General features: G+C 49.8%; 1 protein-coding gene across 7 annotated transcripts in view; it reads right to left on the reverse strand.

The window, feature by feature from the left end:
• The window catches only part of vav2 (vav guanine nucleotide exchange factor 2), a 271,817-nt gene that overhangs the window by 59,128 nt on the left and 190,537 nt on the right, over window positions 1-22,152 (reverse strand). For 6 of the 7 annotated variants that reach the window (XM_085965171.1, XM_085965168.1, XM_085965170.1 and 3 more), the window contains 5 exons: window positions 12,330-12,460; window positions 4,151-4,225; window positions 1,617-1,666; window positions 872-988; window positions 232-319 (listed from right to left, as the gene is read on the reverse strand). In XM_085965171.1, coding sequence (XP_085821297.1) covers window positions 232-319; window positions 872-988; window positions 1,617-1,666; window positions 4,151-4,225; window positions 12,330-12,460 — 461 coding nt within the window. Of the gene's footprint in view, window positions 1-231; window positions 348-871; window positions 989-1,616; window positions 1,667-4,150; window positions 4,226-12,329; window positions 12,461-22,152 lie in introns of those variants that run through there. The other variant, XM_085965173.1, reaches the window with a different exon arrangement.

Here is a 22,152-nt window from a genome sequence, read left to right on the forward strand (position 1 = left end):
CCTGCGTAAGGGAAGGGGAAATTCAGCTTGGTCCCTTGTCCCGATCACTATCCAATGACTCCTGCACGTCAAGACCAAGCTTTACTGTGCTGCCCCAATGGTGGAATAGCCCAGTAACATACTCTGGGCTCCGACATGTAGAAAGGTCACTCGGAGGAAGTGCCAAAGAGTAACAGGCACCAGGAGAACACATCAAGCACTGTCAGGAAAGGAGAGTGAAAGGGAGCATACCAGGAGACTCTCAAACTTCTTGGCTTCAGTGATGTGGATCCAATTGTCCTTCTCGACAACTTTAATGTGCTTCACCTCGTCGTTAAACCTGGGGAGAGAGGCCATCAGTGGAGGGACTGAGCGTCGTAAAAACAAACATTAAAAACATCAAATCATAACAAGATCAAATTCACATATTAGATTATACACCAGAATGTGCACTGGGAAATGGGACTGAATAATGATCCATCCCGCCCGGCCCAAACCAGACCAGGCCCGGCCCGGCCCAAACCTGACCCCACCCGGCCTAAATCCCGCCCGGCCCAGACCAGACCCCGCCCGGCCTAAATCCGGCCCAGACCCCGCCCAGCCCAGACCAAACCAGACCAGACCAGTCCCTGCCCAGCCCAGACCAAACCAGACCTGACCGCGCCCGGCCCAGACCCCACCCGGCCCAGACCAAACCAGACCAGACCCTGCCCAGCCCAGACCGCGCCTGGCCCAGACCCTGCCCAGCCCAGACCAAACCAGACCAAACCCCACCCGGCCCAGACCAGACCAAACCAGACCCCGCCCGGCCCAGCCCAGCACCCCCCCCCCCACTCCACACACTCACTCAGCCCCCGCACCTTCGTAAAAACACAATGTGGTCATTACCAACCTGATACTAATTGCAAATCTTTCAGCCTCCGCTGTCCGCTCACGAATAAGGTACGTCCCACTGATGTGTGACTTTAGGAGGTTGTCGGCCTGACCTCGCTCAAGGTTTCCCGCAAACCTCGAGAGAAAAAAGAAATGCTGGAGCTAGTGACGCATTCCCAAAATACACACCGACCCCGAGCGGTCCCTGTATAGAGGGAGCTTTACTCTGTATCTAACCCGTGCTGTACCTGCCCTGGGAGTGTTTGATGGGACAGTGTAGAGGGAGCTTTACTCTGTATCTAACCCGTGCTGTACCTGCCCTGGGAGTGTTTGATGGGACAGTGTAGAGGGAGCTTTACTCTGTATCTAACCCGTGCTGTACCTTCCCTGGGAGTGTTTGATGGGACAGTGTAGAGGGAGCTTTACTCTGTATCTAACCCGTGCTGCACCTGCCCTGGGAGTGTTTGATGGGTCAGTGTACAGGGAGCTTTACTCTGTATCTAACCCGTGCTGTACCTGCCCTGGGAGTGTTTGATGGGACAGTGTAGAGGGAGCTTTACTCTGTATCTAACCCGTGCTGTACCTGCCCTGGGAGTGTTTGATGCGACAGTGTAGAGGGAGCTTTACTCTGTATCTAACCCGTGCTGTACCTGCCCCGGGAGTGTTTGATGGGACAGTGTAGAGGGAGCTTTACTCTGTATCTAACCCGTGCTGTACCTGCCCCGGGAGTGTTTGATGGGACAGTGCATCTGTCAGTGACTTACCAGGGGTATGTGCTGTAGTCGGGCTCTTTTGAAGGTGGTTTAATAAAATGCTGAAAGGGAAATTTAAAACCCATTATTTTTCTGTTGAATACTTGGTTATTTTTAGCAAAACTTGTATTCACACCTGCTGTGCAGCCCAGGCGCTGAGAGCTCGGCACAAACACAAGAAATCCTCGAGCTTGGTGTCGTGACACAGTCTTGGGCCAAATGAACGGAACCAACTAAACTCCAGAGACCACCCGGTGTGGTACTGAGCCCCACTGACCAGGAGTGAACCTCCCAGTGTGGTACTGAGCCCCACTGACCAGGAGTGAACCTCCCAGTGTGGTACTGAGCCCCACTGACCGGGAGTGAACCTCCCGGTGTGGTACTGAGCCCCACTCACCAGGAGTGAACCTCCCGGTGTGGTACTGAGCCCCACTGACCGGGAGTGAACCTCCCGGTGTGGTACTGAGGCCCACAGACCAGGAGTGAACCTCTCGGTGTGGTACTGAGCCCCACTGACCGGGAGTGAACCTCCCCGTGTGGTACTGAGCTCCACTGACCAGGAGTGAACCTCCCAGTGTGGTACTGAGGCCCACTGACCGGGAGTGAACCTCACGGTGTGGTACTGAGCCCCACTGACCAGGAGTGAACCTCCCTGTGTGGTACTGAGGCCCACTGACCAGGAGTGAACCTCACGGTGTGGTACTGAGCCCCACTGACTGGGAGTGAACCTCCCAGTGTGGTACTGAGCCCCACTGACCGGGAGTGAACCTCCCGGTGTGGTACTGAGGCCCACTGACCGGGAGTGAACCTCCCAGTGTGGTACTGAGCCCCACTGACCGGGAGTGAACCTCCCGGTGTGGTACTGAGCCCCACTGACCAGGAGTGAACCTCCCGGTGTGGTACTGAGGCCCACTGACCAGGAGTGAACCTCCCGGTGTGGTACTGAGCCCCACTGACCAGGAGTGAACCTCCCGGTGTGGTACTGAGGCCCACTGACCAGGAGTGAACCTCCCGGTGTGGTACTGAGGCCCACTGACCAGGAGAGAACCTCCCGGTGTGGTACTGAGGCCCACTGACCAGGAGAGAACCTCCCGGTGTGGTACTGAGGCCCACTGACCAGGAGTGAACCTCCCGGTGTGGTACTAAGGCCCACTGACCAGGAGTGAACCTCCCGGTGTGGTACTGAGCCCCACTGACCAGGAGTGAACCTCCTGGTGTGGTACTGAGGCCCACTGACCAGGAGTGAACCCCCCGGTGTGGTACTGAGGCCCACTGACCAGGAGTGAACCTCCCGGTGTGGTACTGAGGCCCACTGACCAGGAGTGAACCTCCCAGTGTGGTACTGAGGCCCACTGACCAGGAGTGAAACAACCTTCCTCACTGAGTTGGCTGAGCTTGACAAGGATGTCGCGACAACGACAACTAACCTCAGTGCCCCGAGCGAGCAAAGTGGGGCTCCTATAAAGGAACTCCTTTTGAAAAGTGCGCGTGTGAAGTATGGGAACAGTCAGTGCCTGTGGAACCCGTACCCCAGTGAGAGTCAGTGTCTGTGGAACCCGTGCCCCAGTGAGAGTCAGTGTCTGTGGAACCCGTACCCCAGTGAAAGTCAGTGTCTGTGGAACTCGTACCCCAGTGAGAGTCAGTGTCTGTGGAACCCGTACCCCAGTGAGAGTCAGTGTCTGTGGAACCCGTACCCCAGTGAGAGTCAATGTCTGTGGAACCCATACCCCAGTGAGAGTCAGTGTCTGTGGAACCCGTACCCCAGTCAGAGTCAGTGTCTGTGGAACCCGTACCCCAGTCAGAGTCAGTGTCTGTGGAACCCGTACCCCAGTGAGAGTCAGTGCCTGTGGAACCCGTACCCCAGTGAGAGTCAGTGTCTGTGGAACCCGTACCCCAGTGAGAGTCAGTGTCTGTGGAACCCGTACCCCAGTGAGAGTCAGTGTCTGTGGAACCCGTACCCCAGTGAGAGTCAGCGTCTGTGGAACCCATACCCCAGTGAGAGTCAGCATCTGTGGAACCCATACCCCAGTGAGAGTCAGTGTGTGTGGAACCCGTACCCCACTCACTGGTCAGTGTCAGACTGACCGGGTGATATATCGCAGGACTGGGTTTGCTTTGTTAATGGCTGCACTGATTGGACACAGGTCAGTGTTGAGTCCACTATCGCTCCCAATCCCTTCCGATCGCCTCTAACTCTTCCCGCCCATGCAGTCAGTGCATTTTTCGATTCAATGTGTAAAATCCTGCAGCTTTTTGTATTGAATTCCATTTGCTGCACTTCTGCCCACGTGCAGAGATTGTCTGGGTCCTTCTCTAATCCCTGGCTGCTTCATCAGATTCCACGAACCCTGCCCCCAGTTTAGTAGCTCCTGTGTATCTGACCAGTTTACAATGTATCGGTGACTCCAGCTCCTTGATGCAGCTGAGCGACCGGGAGAGGCAGCTCCCGAGGGCAGACCCTAAATGAAGTGGGGTATCGGGGTAGGAGACTGAACAGGCAGGAACAGGCGGACGTTACACAAAGTCCGAAACTTTATCACACTTACTCGGGAGTCCACTGGACATGGCTTCACAGATGAGCTCGGGAAATAACCAGACCGTTTGGACTGAAGTGCCCTCCCCTGAAACAGACACAGACACACATAGTTATATTGTAGGTTACCAGGGCTACAACCCGCAGACACCCCTCACACACACACACACACACACGCTATACAGGACCCTCACTGCCAGACATACCAACCCCTCCCCCATTCACCCTCGGCCTGGCACGTTGCCACCTCCCCTGACCCTCCCCCAGCCTCCCGAACATGGCATATTGTTACTACAATTTAGCAAGAGGGATAGAAACATATAGAAACATAGAAGATAGGAGCAGGAGTCGGCCATTCGGCCCCTCGAGCCTGCTCCGCCATTCAATGTGATCATGGCTGATCATCCAAACTCAGTACCCTGTCCCTGCTTTCTCCCCATATCCCTTGATCCCTTTAGCCTCAAGAAATATATCGAAGTCCTTCTTGAATATATTTAATGAATTGGCCTCAACTGCCTTCTGTGGTAGAGAATTCCACAGGTTCACCACTCTCTGGGTGAAGAAATTCCTCCTCATCTCAGTCCTAAATGGCTTACCCCTTATCTTTATCCTTAGACCCCTGGTTCTGGACTCCCCCGCCATCGGGAACATCCTTCCTGCATCTAGTCTGTCCAGTCCTGTTCGAATTTTGTAAGTTTCAATGCGATTCCCTCTCATTCTTCTAAACTCCATCGAGTATAAGCCCAATCGACCCAATCTCTCCTCATACGTCATTCCTGCCATCCCAGGTATCAGGGGGATGGACGAGAAGCCAGAGTTGGAGGAGCGAAGGGATCTGGGAGTTTGTTCGGTATGGTCGAACGGGTTGTGAACAATGAAATGGATCAGGTAGATGAGCTGAATGTGGATGAGAATCTTGGGAGTAGAGACCACAATATGTTATGGTTTAAGATCCAATGAGGAAGGGAAAAAGTCTGTATAGAAACTAGGACACCAGATAGGAGTAGGGCAGAGTTTAGAAAGATGAGGAGGGAGCTGAGGGGCGGGGAGGTGGAAGGCGACCCCACAGGACTGTATTTAAAAAGACAAACTGGAAAGGGACAGAATAAGGAAATTGATTAAAAATGGAGAGAACTACTAATAGTTTCAGGATGCCAAAGTTGAATAAAGAGATTAGGACTGTAAGGACTGTAATTACACAGAAACAGGTCATTCAGCCCAACGGGTCTCTGCTGGTATTTCTGCTCCACACGAGCCTCCTCCCACCCCTCTTCGTCTCACCCTATCCTTCTATTCCTCTCTCCCTCATGTGTTTCTCTCACTTCCTCTTCAATGTATCTCTGCTATTCGCCTCAACCACTCCCTGTGGCAGCGAGTTCCACATTCTCACCACTCTCTGGGGAAAGGAGTTTCTCCTGAATTCCCCATTGGATTTATTAGTGACTATCTTATATTGATGGCCTCTAACCATGAGAATAATAAGGAAAAAAACTAAAGGAGGATGCGAGAAAATAAAAGATTAAGAGCAGGATACGGAAAGCAAAGAGGGAGAATGAGGGAAAAAGTTCAAAAAGCATCAAAAGAATGAGTAAAGTGGAACCCCTGAGGAGAGGATCATCAATGTTGATAAATATTTCCCACCGGTCTTCACTGAAGAAAATGATATCGGAGAGGAGAGTCCTGAAGGTGATGGTTGGAAGACTCAAGGGGCCCTGCCCCCAGTTATTGATTCACAACAGGTGGCTGGGCAGCTCACCCTGAGCAGCTCACCCTGAGCAGTCCTCCAGAACGGGGCTCGCACCTTCCCTGACTGACAGCGCAGCCCTAACCCCGGTTAATCTTGGGGGGCAAGGACCGGGGGTTTCCAATGGGCCACAAAGGCAGCGACTGCCGATCTCAGAGGCTCTGTGGCTTGGTTGGATTTCTAAGTGTGGCGGTTTGGGCAGAGACTGCGGAGCACTTGAAACGCCATAGCATCCAAGGCTACGGACCAAGTGCCGGAAAATGGGATTAGAATAGACAGGGCTTGATGGCCGGCGCGGACGCGACGGGCCAAAGGGCCTCTTTCTGTGCTGTATAACTCTATGACTCCTGCGGCGGGAGAGGTTATAATGTGCGCTTGCGCCTGGTGGGGGGCGGAGTATGAGACAGATTCCGCTCCATTGGGACTGGACCTTAACATTCCAGTTGGGGGACTGTGGGTGAATCTTCTGCCTTCCCTCCCCCCAAATGTCAACTGGGCATGTCGGGGGGCTCGGGGAAGTCCCACTCCGCTGAACGAGGGTGAATCAGCTCGGGCTGAATGGGACCCAGCAAACAAGATGATCTACTGACCACATATCCTCTCCATCACTAAGACCGCCTACTTCCACCTCAGTAACACCACCCGACTCCGATCCTGCCTCAGCTCATCTGCTGCTGAAACCCTCATCTCTGCCTTTGTCACCTCCAGACTCGGCTATTCCAACGCTCTCCTGGCCGGCCTCCCATCTTCTATCCTCCGTAAACTTCAGCTCATCCAAAACTCTGCTGTCCATGTCCTAACTCGCACCAAGTCCCGTTCGTTCACCCATCACCCCCTGTGCTTGCTGACCTACATTGGTTCCCGGTTGAGCAACGCCTTGATTTTAAAATTCTTATCCTTGTTTTCAAACTCCTCCATGGCCTCGCCCCTCCCTATCTCTGTAACCTCCTCCAGCCCCATAACCCTCCGAGATCTCTGCGCCCCTCCAATTCTGTCCTCTTGGGCATCCCCTGATTTTAATATGTGATATCCGAGTGGTAAGGTCAGAAACTGGGAGAAGCGAGATATTAGGAACAAACCCAACTGTTTATTTACACGGTGTAGCAGAGAGACATAGCTCTTACTAGCTGGAGGCCAGCACATAATTCTTACTGCACAAACCAAGATGAAGGATGAACCTCTGAGTCATACCCATAATGCAATGCCACATTACCGTATAAACTGGTGTATCAGGACATTGAATACATGACCCATTACCTTAAATACTGGTGAATGTGAACCCTTAATATTTGGCTCCATCTGGTGGATAACTAAAACATTACATCCCAGTTTGCTATATCCCTCCCCTCTTAAGTTGAACATTAATTTAACATTCTTAAAAAGTCCCAAAAGGAAACTCCTTTAACAATAGTCCATACTGAACGAATCTAGCAGGTCGATATCAATCTCTCTGGCGGCTTGTGAGTCCTTGGTGAACGTCTTACAGTCAAGTCCTTGCTTGGTTGTGGCAGAGCCACCTGCTGCTCCTGAGCAGTACTCAGAGTATCTGACTCTGCTACGATGGTTTCCTCTTGACGAAGGGGTCCAGGTGGAACTGGCTCTGTTCGTGGTGGTGGTACCACCGATGCATTTGGATAACTGGGGGCCAACTTGTCCTCCGACATCTCCTCTGGAACCTCCAGTTCGATTTCCCCTTGTCTGGTCAGTATCTGATCTACATGTCTGCGTACTACCTGACCAGTTCCCACCATGACCGTATATGATACTGGACCGGTCATGGAGTCTATGACGCCAGGAATCCATTTTGGACCATAACTGAAATTCCTGGTAAGGACCACATCTCCTTCTCCAAAACTGCGGCTCTTTGTCCTTCTGTCATGGTTCTCTTGTTTGATTTGTCGGTTTTCCACCTTCCTTTTTAGATCTGGGTGAACCAGGTGAAGAGTGGAGCGTAGTCGACGTCCTAACAACAGCTCAGCAGGAGAGAGTCCTGTGGTAGATTGAGGTGTTATTCTGTAGCTGAACAGAACTCGTGACACCTTGGCTGCCAAACTCCCTTCCGCACTTTTTTTCATCATCTCCTTAAATGTTTGTACGGCTCTCTCCGCAAGTCCATTTGAAGACGGATGATATGGAGCTGAGGTCATGTGCCCTATGCCATTGTTTCTCATGAACTCTTTTGTTTCTGTACTCACAAAACACGTGGCATTGTCACTTACTACGATCTCCGGTAGCCCTTGATTACTAAAACTCCTACATAGGCAGTCTATAGTAACAGTAGATGAAGCAGAATTTACAGGATAAACATCCATCCATTTGGAATGGGCATCAATGATTATGAGGAACATCTTTCCCATGAATGGACCCGCATAATCTACATGTAATCTTCTCCATGGTTTATCCGGCCACTCCCAAGGGTGGAGAGGAGCCGCGGCTGGTGCCTTCCTGTGTACTTGACAAGTGCTGCATGTCTTGACTAGATTTTTAATCTCCTCATCTAGCTTTGGCCACCACAAGTAACTCCTTGCCAAGGCTTTCATACGCGAAACTCCAGGATGACACTGATGTGGTTGCCCTAGGATAGACTGTCGTGCTGGCTGTGGAATAATCACTCGTGCTCCGCACAACACGCAACTATCCTGCACACCCAGCTCTGTCTTCCTGACACTGTAAGGTGTGAAATCAGTCCCTTCCGGATGCTGTGGCCAACCCATCACATATTCTCGGACTCTAGACAGTACTGGATCTTTACCGGTCCATGTCCTTACTTGTTCTGCGGTCACAATTACCGTGTCCGTGTCCTCCAACATCAAAACTCTGTCCTCTGGAGCTGCATGGATAGGTGTACCTGGCAGTGGAAGACGGCTCAAGGCATCTGCGTTCCCATGGTACTTGCCCGCCTTGTAAACGATGACATACTCATATGCCCTCAACGTCACTGCCCACCTCTGGATCCGGGGTGACACCATCTGTGGTACTGCTTTCATTTCATTAAAAAGAGATAGAAGAGGTTTATGATCGGTGCATATGGTGAATTTCCTGCCATATATGTACTTGTGAAACCTCTGTAACCCAAACATCACTGCTAACCCCTCTTTATCCAACTGGGAATAGTTTTTTTCCGCCGGTGTTAGAGTTCGAGACATAAACCCTATTGGTCTTTCTGTTCCATCTTGCAAGCTGTGTGACAGAACCACCCCCACCCCGTAAGGTGAAGCATCACAAGAGAGAATGATGTCTTTCTCTGCATTGTAGTGAACCAGCACATCCGAGGACAGCATCAGTTTCTTGGACTGTTCAAATGAAACCCTCTGTTCCTCTTCCCACTGCCACTGTGTCTCCTTACGCAGAAGTTTGTGAAGAGGTGCTAACACTGTTGCCAAGTTTGGTAAAAATCTGTTATTATAGTTTAGCAGTCCCAGGTAAGCTTTTAACTCAGTCACACTGGTAGGAGCTGGGGCCTCCTGCAGTGCTTGTACCTTCTCCTTGATTGGATGGAGCCCAGTGGCATCCACTCTGTGTCCCAGGAACACGGCCTCATTCCCCAGGAAAGTGCACTTACTCCTCTTGAGCCGTAACCCAGCCTTATCCAATCTTTGTAGTACCTCTCTCAGAGTGCTCAGATGCTCCTGGTCGGTTCTTCCCGTCACCAGAATGTCATCCAGATAGATTGAAACATGTGGGATCCCTTGCAGTACACCCTTGATAGTCCTCTGGAAAATAGCTGGACGAGACGAGACACCGAATGGTAAGCGGTTATAGGTAAACAAACCCTTGTGTGTATTTATGGTTACATACTTCTTGGATTCCTCATCTAGTGTAATCTGCAAGTATGCATGACTCATATCCAGCTTCGTGAATTTCTTCCCTCCAGCCAGGTTTGCAAAGAGATCCTCCGTTTTGGGAATAGGATACTGTTCTAGTTTAGACACCCTATTTACTGTCAATTTATAATCTCCACAGAGTCTTACCGAATTGTCCGGTTTTAAAACAGGTACAATGGGAGCTGCCCATTCTGAACATTTCACGGGTTCCAATATGTTCTCTCTCAAAAGACGATCAAGCTCAACCTCTACCTTCGGTTTCATGGCATACGGCACAGGTCGTTGTTTAAAAAACCTTGGCAGTGCCTCCTTGTCTACATAAATCTTAGCTGGGGGGCTATTAAATGTGCCACGTTCTTCCTTGAACACGTTCTCATGTTCAATCAACACTTCTTGCAAAGACAACTGTTTGCCTCCCTCTATTTGATTTATTGCTCCCCAATCCAATTTAAGTTCTTGTATCCAGCCCCGACCTAACAGGTTTAGTCCGGAACCCGATACTACAACTACAGGTAGCTGTTCCACTGTGTCCCTGTGTTGCACAGTTACAGTAGCTGTACCCAATGTCGCCACTCGTTCACCGGTATATGTTTTAAGCTGCATAGAGCAAGACTTTAACTCTGGAACTTTTGCACGGTTCCACAATTTTGTGTACTCCTCCCTGTTCATTATGGTCACACCGCATCCTGTATCCACTTCAAAGTTGACCTTAGAGTCATTTACTATCAGTTGCAAAGTGATAGGATCCACTTTTGGAATGTTCTCTACCATACTATGCATTATGAACATGTCGTCTTCTTTCTCAGCTTCTCCGCTGATGTGATGTGCTCCCTGTTTTTTCACTTCTCTTCCTAGGTTTTGCTTTCCTCCCCCTTTTGGTTTGTATTCCTCCATGGTTGCTTTTGCCCTGCATGCACGTTTTATATGTCCTTTTTTCCCCACACTTGTGGCACTTTTCCTCCAGAAACCTGCATTCCCTCGCCAGGTGATCGCCATTGCATCTATAACATGCCTTTACATGCTCACGTTGTGGTTTCTGATGCATATTTAACTTGAGCACAACAACCTGACCTGCAACTTGCTTTGTAGTAGCCCAGTCTGAACCTTGTATTTCTTTTACATCTCGGTTCACTGTCTCTATGGCTTGAGCAAGTTCCAACGCTTTTTCATACGTAAGCCCAGTCTCGGACAATAATCTCCGCTGCATTCGATCATCCATTATCCCGCAAACTAGCCTATCTCTCAGCATGTCTTTCAGGTTTGCAATTGTGTGCCAATTTCCGCAACACCGCTACATAATCCAACAGTCTCTCCCGGTTTTCTGTTCCGTGAATTAAATTTGAAACGCTGTACAATCTCACTCGGTCTGGGATTGAAATGGTCCTTCAGCAAGGCCACTAAGTTAGCAAATGATCTGTCTCCAGGCTTTTCAGGACTGCATAAGTTTCTCATTAAACTATACGTCTGACTTCCCACAGAAGTGAGCAAAATTGCGCTCCTTTTTCCGACATCATCTGTATCATTTGCTTCAAAGAAATGCATCAACACCTCGCAGTATTCATCCCAGGTCTGCGTCTGAACATCAAAAGCAGAGATCTTTCCTACCGTAGCAGCCATGATCCGTTATTCAGTGCTCCTTTTTTTTTCTTCGTCAAGATATGATCTGTTGATCCTCGTCGCCAATATGTGATATCCGAGTGGTAAGGTCAGAAACTGGGAGAAGCGAGATATTAGGAACAAACCCAACTGTTTATTTACACGGTGTAGCAGAGCGACATAGCTCTTACTAGCTGGAGGCCAGCACATAATTCTTACTGCACGAGCCAAGATGGAGGATGAACCTCTGAGTCATACCCATAATGCAATGCCACATTACCGTATAAACTGGTGTACCAGGACATTGAATACATGACCCATTACCTTAAATACTGGTGAATGTGAACCCTTAATATTTGGCTCCATCTGGTGGATAACTTAAACATTACATCCCAGATTACTATAAATCACTCCACCATTGGCGGCCGTGCCTTCAGCTGCCTGGGCCCCTAAGCTCCGGAATTCCCTCTCTAAACCTCCCCGCCTCTCTCTCCTCCTTTAAGATGCTCCTTAAAACCTACCTCTTTGATCAAGCTTTTGGTCACCTGTCCTAATATCACCTTTTGTAGCTCTGTGTCAAATTGTGTTTGATAATCGCTCCTGTGAAGCGCCACAGGATGTTCTGCTACATTAAAGGCGCTATATAAATGCATGTTGCTGACGTTGTGATTGGCTCTGTCTTCATTCTTGAGTGGAAATTACACCGGTCACTCTACAATCCTCCGGCACATCCACTCAATGGAACCCTGAAATATCAATCTACGGCCGCAGGAAGCTGCTCCCTCAGGATCCTGGGCTCTATCCCGCGGCCCGACACTTTATCTTCCTTTAGCCTAACTGATCAAACATTTTTCTTTTATCCATCACAATATCACTCATCCCGCTCTCTACCCCTTGCAGTGCGCTCCGACAAGGGGAGACCAGTAACTGGTATGATGCTACCTAGCCCTTCACAGGAATCCCTGCGATAGACTCGGTGAGTTCTGATCTTGCCGGTTTGGCTCAGTGCTCCCTCCAGCGAGTCTCACCTCCCACCACGATGAATCTGGATCTCCCTTGAGCAGTTCAATGATTTCTCCGGTCTGGAAGCCGAGGACTGGTTTCCCCAGGGGGGGAGGGGGAGTGCCCTGGTAGCTGCGAACTGCCAGCATTCTGGGACCTGAAAAAAACCACAAAAGACGCATTTCCGTCGTGTTCCCAAATCCGTGGCGAGAGGAGTGAAACGGGAGTGCAGCAAGTAACCGCAATCTGAGACAGTTCACCACACTAACACAAACATCAACAACTTCACAAACAGCACCAACACACTCTTTGGCACAAAGGGTAAGTGGGGAGTTGGGTTTGTACCTCACCGTCACCGTCATCTCCAGAAAATAATTTTCATCCTTTCCCAGGTACCAGCCATGGCTCAGTGGGCAGTACTCCCACCTCTGGGTCAAAAGGTCGTGGGTTCAAATCTTGAGACTTGAGCCCATAATCCAGGCCGACACTTCCAGTGCAGAACTGAGGGAGCGCCGCACTGTCGGAGGGGCAGTACTGAGGGAGCGCCGCACTGTCGGAGGGGCAGTACTGAGGGAGCGCCGCACTGTCGGAGAGACAGTACTGAGGGAGCACCGCACTGTCGGAGGGGCAGTACTGAGGGAGCGCCGCACTGTCGGAGAGACAGTACTGAGGGAGCACCGCACTGTCGGAGAGACAGTACTGAGGGAGCGCCGCACTGTCGGAGAGACAGTACTGAGGGAGCGCCGCACTGTCGGAGGGGCAGTACTGAGGGAGCGCCGCACTGTCGGAGAGACAGTACTGAGGGAGCGCCGCACTGTCGGAGGGGCAGTACTGAGGGAGCGCTGCACTGTCGGAGGGACAGTACTGAGGGAGCGCCGCACTGTCGGAGGGTCAGTACTGAGGGAGCGCCGCACTGTCGGAGGGGCAGTACTGAGGGAGCGCCGCACTGTCGGAGAGACAGTACTGAGGGAGCACTGCACTGTCGGAGGGGCAGTACTGAGGGAGCGCCGCACTGTCGGAGGGGCAGTACTGAGGGAGCACCGCACTGTCGGAGAGACAGTACTGAGGGAGCGCCGCACTGTCGGAGAGACAGTACTGAGGGAGCACCGCACTGTCGGAGGGGCAGTACTGAGGGAGCGCCGCACTGTCGGAGGGGCAGTACTGAGGGAGCGCTGCACTGTCGGAGGGGCAGTACTGAGGGAGCGCCGCACTGTCGGAGAGACAGTACTGAGGGAGCACCGCACTGTCGGAGGGGCAGTACTGAGGGAGCGCCGCACTGTCGGACAGTACTGAGGGAGCACCGCACTGTCGGAGGGGCAGTACTGAGGGAGCGCCGCACTGTCGGAGGGGCAGTACTGAGGGAGCGCTGCACTGTCGGAGGGGCAGTACTGAGGGAGCGCCGCACTGTCGGAGAGACAGTACTGAGGGAGCACCACACTGTCGGAGGGGCAGTACTGAGGGAGCGCCGCACTGTCGGAGGGTCAGTACTGAGGGAGCGCTGCACTGTCGGAGGGGCAGTACTGAGGGAGCGCCGCACTGTCGGAGAGACAGTACTGAGGGAGCGCCGCACTGTCGGAGGGTCAGTACTGAGGGAGTGCCGCACTGTCGGAGGGACAGTACTGAGGGAGCGCTGCACTGTCGGAGGGGCAGTACTGAGGGAGCGCCGCACTGTCGGAGAGACAGTACTGAGGGAGCGCCGCACTGTCGGAGGGGCAGTACTGAGGGAGCGCCGCACTGTCGGAGGGGCAGTACTGAGGGAGCGCCGCACTGTCGGAGGGGCCGTACTGAGGGAGCGCCGCACTGTCGGAGGGGCCGTACTGAGGGAGCGCCGCACTGTCGGAGGGGCCGTACTGAGGGAGCGCCGCACTGTCGGAGGGACAGTACTGAGGGAGCGCCGCACTGTTGGAGGGGCAGTACTGAGGGAGCGCCGCACTGTCGGAGGGGCAGTACTGAGGGAGCGCCGCACTGTCGGAGGGGCAGTACTGAGGAAGCGCTGCACTGTCAGAGGGGCAGTACTGAGGGAGCGCTGCACTATTGCAGAGGCAGTACTGAGGGAGCGCTGCACTTTCGGAGTGGCAGTACTGAGAGAGCGCTGCACTGTCGGAGGGGCAGTGCCGAGGGAGCGCCGCACTGTCGGAGGTGCTGACTTTTGGATGAGATATTAAACCGAGGCTCCGTTTGCCCTCTCAGGTGGATATAGGCAGGCTTTTTTAAATGGTGAGAGATTGGGAAATGTTGGTGTTCAGAGGGACCTGGTGTCCTTGTACACAAATTATTGAAAGTTAACATGCAGGTACAGCAAACAATTAAGAAAGCAAATGGTATTTTGCGTATAAAAGTAAAGATGTCTTACTGCAATTATATAGGGCCCTGGTGAGACCACACCTGGAGTACTGTGTACAGTTTTGGTCTCCTTACCTAAGGAAGGATATACTTGCCATAGAGGGAGTGTAATGAAGGTTCACCAGACTGGTTCCTGGGATGGGGGGATTGTCCTATGAGGAGAGATTGAGTAGACTAGGCTTATATTCTCTAGAGTTTAGAAGAATGAGAGGTGATCGGAGGATTGGAAAGTGGCAAATGTGACACCATTGTTCAAGAAAGGGTTTAAGGACAATCCTAGTAACTACAGGCCGGTCAGTTTAACATCAGTGGTGGGTAAAGTTTTAGAAACAATAATCAAGGAAAAAATTAACGGGCAATTGGAGAGATATAAGCTAATTAAGGAGAGCCATCACGGATTTGTAAAAGGCAGATCATGTTTGACTAATCTAATTGAATTTTTTGATGAAGTAACAGGGAGGATTGATGAAGGGAATGCAATGGATGTTGTCTGCATGCATTTTCAGAAGGCGTTTGACAAAGTACCACATCGAAGGCTGGTTAAGGAATTGGCTTAACAACAGAAAACAGCGAATTGTGGTAAATGGCTGTTTTTCAGACTGGAGGATGGTAGACAGTGGTGTTCCCCAAGGGTCAGTGCTGGGGCCACTGTTTGTTTTGATATGTATAAATGACCTGGATATTGGAATACAGAGTAGAATTTCTAAATTTGCCGATGACACCAAACTTGGGGGTGTGGCAAACAGTGAGAATAGAAACATAAACATAGAAGATAGGAGCAGGAGTAGGCCATTCGGCCCCTCGAGCCTGCTCCGCCATTCAATGCGATCATGGCTGATCATCCAAATTCAGTACCCGGTCCCTGCTTTCTCCCCATACCCCTTCATCCCTTTAGCAGTAAGAAATATATCCAACTCCTTCTTGAATATATTTAATGAACTGGCCTCCACCGCCTTCTGTGGTAGAGAGTTCCACAGGTTCACCACTCTCTGGGTGAAGAAATTCCTCCTCATTTCTGTCCTAAATGGCCTACCCTTTATCCTTAGACTGTGACCCCTGGTTCTGGACTCCCTGACCATCGGGAACATCCTTTCTGCATCTAGTCTGTCCAGTCCTGTCAGAATTTTATAAGTTTCAATGAGATCACCTCTCATTCTTCTAAACTCCAGCGAGTACAAGCCAAATCGACCCAATCTCTCCTCATACGTCATTCCTGCCATCCCAGGTATCAGCCTGGTGAATCTTCGCTGCACTCCCTCCATGGCAAGAACATCCTTCCTCAGATAAGGCGACCAAAACTGCACACAATACTCGAGATGTGGTCTCACCAAGGCCCTGTACAACTGCAGCAAGACATCCTTGTTCCTGTACGCAAACCCTCTCGCTACGAAGGCCAACATACCATTTGCCTTCTTAACCGCCTGCTGCTTCTGCATGCTTACCTTCAGCGACTGGTGCACAAGGATACCTAGGTCTCGTTGCACTTCCCCTTCTCCCAATCTATTGACATTTAGATAATAATCTGCCTTCCTGTTTTTGCCACCAAAGTGGACAACCTCACATTTATCCACGTTATATTGCATCTGCCATGTTTCTGCCCAATCACCCAACATGTCCAAATCATCCTGGAGTTTCTCGAGATCCTCCTCACAGCACACACGCCCACCCAGCTTTGTGTCGTCTGCAAATTTGGAGATATTACATCTAGTTCCCTTGTCTAGATCATTAATATATATTGTGAATAGCTGGGGTCCAAGGACCGATCCCTGCGTTACCCCACTAGTCACTGCCTGCCACTCGGAAAAGGACCCGTTTATTCCAACTCTTTGCTTTCTGTCTGCCAACCAGTTCTCTATCCAAGTCAATACCTTGCCCCCAATCCCATGTGCCTTAATTTTGCACGCTAATCTCTTACGCGGGACCTTATCGAAAGCCTTCTGAAAGTCCAGATACACCACATCCACTGGTTCTCCCTTATCTATTTTACCAGTTACATCCTCAAAAAATTCCAGTAGATTAGTCAAGCACGATTTACCTTTTGTGAATCCATGTTGACTTTGTCCGATCCTGTCACTGTTTTCCAAGTGCTCTGCTATTACATCTTTTACAATGGACTTTAGCATTTTCCCCACTACCAATGTCAGGCTTACCGGTCTGTAATTCCCCGTTTTCTCTCTACCACCTTTTTTGAATAGTGGGGTAACATTAGCTACCCTCCAATCTATGTGTACATAAGAAGTAGGAGCAGGAGTAGGCCATACGGCCCCTCGGGCCTGCTCCGCCATTCAATAGGATCATGGCTGATCCGAATCTTGACTCACGTCCACTTCCCTGCCCTCTCCCCCTAAACCCCTAATTCCCTTATCTGCTAGGAAACTGTCTGTCTTCATTTTAAATTTATTTAATGTTGCAGCTTCCGCAGCTCTCTGAGGTAGCAAATTCCATAGATTTACTACCCTCTGAGTGAAGAAGTTTCTCCTCATCTCAGTTTTGAAAGGGCAGCCCCTTATTCTTAGATTATACCCCCTAGTTCTAGTCTCACCCATCAGTGGAAACATCCTCACCGCATCCACCCGATCAAGCCCCCTCACAATCTTATATGTTTCGATAAGTTCGCCTCTCATTCTTCTGAACTCCAATGAGTAGAGTCCCAACCAATCAACCTTTCCTCATACGTCAACCCCCTCATCTCCGGAATCAACCGAGTGAACCTTCTCTGAACCGCCTCCAGATTCCATCGAATGTTGGAAGATGATTAGCAATGCATCTACTATTTCTAGGCCAACTTCCTTAAGTACCCTAGGATGTAGATTATCAGGCCCTGGGGATTTATTGGCCTTCAATCCCATCAATTTCCCTAACACCATTTCCTTGCAAATACTGATTTCTTTCAGTTCCTCCCTTTCATCAGGCCCTATGTTCCCCAGCATCTCTGGGAGGTTATTTGTGTCCTCCTTTGTGAAGACAGAACCAAAATATGTATTCAGTTGGTCTGCCATTTCTTTGTTCCCCATTATAAATTCCCCTGATTCTGACTGCAAGGGACCTACGCTTGACTTCACCAATCTTTTTCTCTTCACATATCTATAGAAGCTTTTACAGACAGTTTTTATGTTCCGTGCAAGATTGCTCTCATATTCTATTTTCCCCTTCTTAATTAATCCCTTTGTCCTCCTTTGTTGAATCCTAAATTGCTCCCAATCCTCAGGATTATTGCTTTTTCTGGCCAATTTATATGTCCTCTCCTTGGATCTTATGCTATCCCTAATTTCCCTTGTTAGCCACGGTTGAGTCACCTTTTTTGTTTTATTTTTGTGCCAAACTGGGATGAACAAATTCTGTAGTTCATCCATGCGGTCTTTGAATGTTTGCCATTGCCTATCCACCGTCAACCCTTTGCGTGACATTCCCCAATCAATCCTACCCAACTTGCGCCTCAGACCATCGTAGTTTCCTTTATTTAAATTTAGGACCCTAGTCTCTGAGTCAACTACTTCATTCTCCATCTTAATGAAGAATTCAATCATATTATGATCGCTCCGACCCAAGGGGCCTCGTACAACAAGATTGCTAATTAATCCTTTCTCGTTACATAATACCCAGTCTAAGATGGCTTGATCTCTGGTTGGTTCCTCGACATATTGGTCCAGGAAACCATCCCGTAAACACTCCAGGAATTCCTCCTCCACAGTATTGTTACTAATTTGGTTAGCCCAATCTATATGTAGATTAAAGTCACCCATGATGACTGCTGTGCCCTTATTGCACGCTTCTTTAATTTCCCTTTTAATGCCATCCCCAACCTCCGCCTTACTGTTTGGAGGTCTATATACCACTCTCACTAACGTTTTCTGCCCCTTGGTATTTCTCAATTCTACCCATACAGATTCCACATCATCAGAGCTAATATCCTTCCTTACAATTGTGTTAATCCCTTCTTTAACCAGTAATGCTACCCCACCTCCCTTTCCTTTTTGCCTATCTTTCCTGAATATCGAATACCCCTGGATGTTGAGTTCCCAGCCTTGCCCATCCTTGAGCCACGTTTCCGTAATCCCAACCAAATCATATTCGTTTACCTCTATTTGCGCTGCTAATTAGAGTCATAGAGTCATAGAGTTTTACAGCACAGAAAGAGGCCCTTCGGCCCATCGTGTCTGCGCCGCTCATCCATCCCTGTCCAGTCTAATCCCATTTTCCAGCATTTGGTCCATAGCCTTGTATGCAATGGCATTTCAAGTGCTCATCCAAATGCTTCTTGAATGTTGTGAGGGTTCCTGCCTCCACCACCCTTTCAGGCATTGAGTTCCACATTCCAACCACCCTCTGGGTGAAAAAGTTCCTCCTCAAATCCCCTCTAAATCTCCTGCCCCTTACCCTGAATCTATGCCCCCTTGTTATTGACCCCCCCACTAAGGGGAAAAGTTCCTCTTTATCTACCCTATCTATGCCCCTCATTATTTTGTACACCTCAATCAGGTCCCCCCTCAGCCTTCTCTGCTCCAAGGAAAACAACTCCAGCCTGTCCAGCCTCTCTTCATAGCTGAGGCGCTCCATCCCAGGTAACATCCTGGTGAATCTTCTCTGCACCCTCTCCAAAGCAATCACATCCTTCCTATAGTGAGGCGACCAGAACTGCACACAGTACTCCAGCTGTGGCCTCACCAGCGTTTTGTACAGCTCCATCATAACCTCCCTGCTCTTATATTCTATGCCTCGGCTAATGAAGGCAAGTATCCCATATGCCTTTTTAACCACCTTATCTACCTGCTCCGCTGCCTTCAGGGATCTATGTACATGTACACCAAGGTCCCTCTGACCCTCTGTACTTCCTAGGGTCCTACCACTCATTGTGTATTCCCTTGCCTTATTTGTCCGTCCAAAATGCATCACCTCGCACTTTTCAGGGTTAAATTCCATTTGCCACTTTTCCGCCCATCTGACCAACCCGTTTATATCGTCCTGTAGCCGGAGGCTTTCCTCCTCGCAATTTACCACCCCACCAATTTTCGTGTCATCTGCGAACTTACTGATCATACCTTTTACATTCTCATCCAAATCATTTATGTAGATCACAAACAGCAAGGGACCCAGCACCGATCCCTGAGGTACCCCACTGGACACAGGCTTCCAGTCACAAAAGCAACCTTCGACCATCACCCTCTGCCTCCTGCCACTCAGCCAGTTTAGGATCCAACGCGCCAAGGCACCCTGGATCCCATGGGCTCTTACCTTCTTGACCAGTCTCCTATGCGGGACTTTGTCAAAAGCTTTACTGAAGTCCATGTACACCACATCCACAGCATTTCCCTCATCCACCCCACTAGTCACCCCCTCGAAAAATTCGATCAGATTTGTTAGACATGATTTACCCTTGACAAAGCCATGCTGACTATCCCCGATTAATCCTTGCCTCTCCAAGTGGAGATTAATTTTGTCCCTCAGAATTTTTTCCAATAATTTCCCCACCACAGATGTTAGACTCACTGGCCTGTAATTCCCTGGTTTATCCCTGCTACCCTTCTTGAATAATGGTACTACGTTAGCTGTTCTCCAGTCCACCTTATTACTAATGCTCCTCGCATTAAGACACAAAGCCTTCAGGCTTATTTTTTTAACGCTCTTAGACCTATTAGAATTATTATTTACTGTGGCCATGTTTGATTTAAACCGTTGATTTCTCTGACTGCCACTTTTGTTTTTCTCCTTCCTTTCTTTTGCTTTTATCCTTGTTTCCCTTTCCTCTGTCCCCCTGCTCAGGTTTCCCAACCCCCTGCCATCTTAGTTTAAACCCTCCCCCAGAGCACTAGCAAACACTATGATACCAATCAACTGCAACAGGACATAGAAAGGCTAGCAGAATGGGCAGACAAGTGGCAGATGGAATTTAATACAAAGAAGTGTGAGGTGATGCATTTTGGCAGAAGTAACAGGGAGAGGCAATATACAGGAAACTCTTTGGTATCCGGCACCTACGGGACCGGGATGGTGCCGGTTGATAAAAAACTCCGGATAACGGAGAGGTACACCTACCAAGGTACAAGAGCCCCATTACACAGCACACCGGTTACACGGCCACAGATCCAGGAGTCCCTGTTATACAGCCACAGGTGCAGGAACCCCGGTTATACGGCCACAGATCCAGGAGTCCCTGTTATACGGCCACAGGTGCAGGAACCCCGGTTATACGGCCACTAATATACAGTAAAACTTTCCTGAACCTACTCCTGAATTTTGCCGGTTAATAGAGATTTCCGGATATTTAGGTGCCGTTTAAACGAGAGTTTCCTGTACACTTAATGGCACAGTTTTAAAGAGTGTGCAGGGACAGAGGGACCTGGGAGTTATTGTGCATAGGTCCCTGAAGGTGGCAGGACATAGTGAGAGAGTGGTTAACAAAGCATATGGGATCTTGGGTTTCATAAATAGAGGTATTGAGTACAAAAGTAGAGAAGTTATGCTGAACCTTTATAAAGCACTGGTTAGGCCACAACTGGTGTATTGCGTCCAGTTCTGGTCACCACACTTTAGGAAGGATGTGAAGGCCCTTGAGAGGGTGCAGAGGAGATTTACCAGAATGGTTCTGGGGATGGGGGATCTTAGCTACAAGGACAGGTTGGAGAAGCTGGATTTGTTTTTATTAGAGCAAAGGATGTTGAGGGGTGATTTGATAGAGGTGTACAAGATTATGACGGGTTTGGATAGGCTGGACGGGGAAAGGCTGTTCCCACTAGTTGATGGTACAAGGACTAGGGGACACAGATTTAAGGTTTTGGGCAAGAGATACAGGGGGGGACGTGAGGAAAAACTTTTTTATGCAGCGAGTGGTGAGGACCTGGAACTCGCTGCCGACGGAAGTGGTGGAAGCGGAGACACTCAATGTTTTCAAGAGGAGACTGGATCGGCACTTGAGGGAAATAAACTTGCAGGGCTACGGGGATAGAGTGGGGGAATGGGACTGACTGGATTGATCTACAGAGAGCCGGCACAGACTCGATGGGCTGAATGGCGGCCTCCTGTGCCTTTATGACTATGATCTCATTGAAACATAAAAACTTCTTACTGGGCTTGACAGGGTAGATACAGGGAGGATGTTTCCCCTGGCTGGGAAGTCTATACAGTCTCAGAATAAGGGGTCGGCCATTTAGGACTGAGATGAGGTGAAATTTCTTCACTCAGAGGGTTGTGAATCTTCGGAATTCTCTACCCCAGAGGTGTGGAGGCTCAGTCGTTGAGTATATTCAAGACAGAGATCAACAGATTTTTGGATATTAAGGGAATCAATGGATATGGGGATAGTGTTGGAAAGTGGAGATGAGGTAGAAGATCAGCCATGATCTTATTGAATGGTGGAGCAGGCTCGAGGGGCCAGATGGCCGACTCCTGCTCCTAGTTCTTATATTCTTATGGCCACTATTCGAAGAATAGCAGGGAAGTTCATCCTGGTGTCCTGGTCAGTATTTATCTCTCAACATCACTGAAAGAGACGATCTGGTCATTTATCGC

The sequence above is a fragment of the Somniosus microcephalus genome, chromosome 23 (assembly GCF_052327205.1).
Source record: "Somniosus microcephalus isolate GS21.2 chromosome 23, FLI_Smic_1.0, whole genome shotgun sequence".
Lineage (NCBI taxonomy): Eukaryota > Metazoa > Chordata > Chondrichthyes > Squaliformes > Somniosidae > Somniosus > Somniosus microcephalus.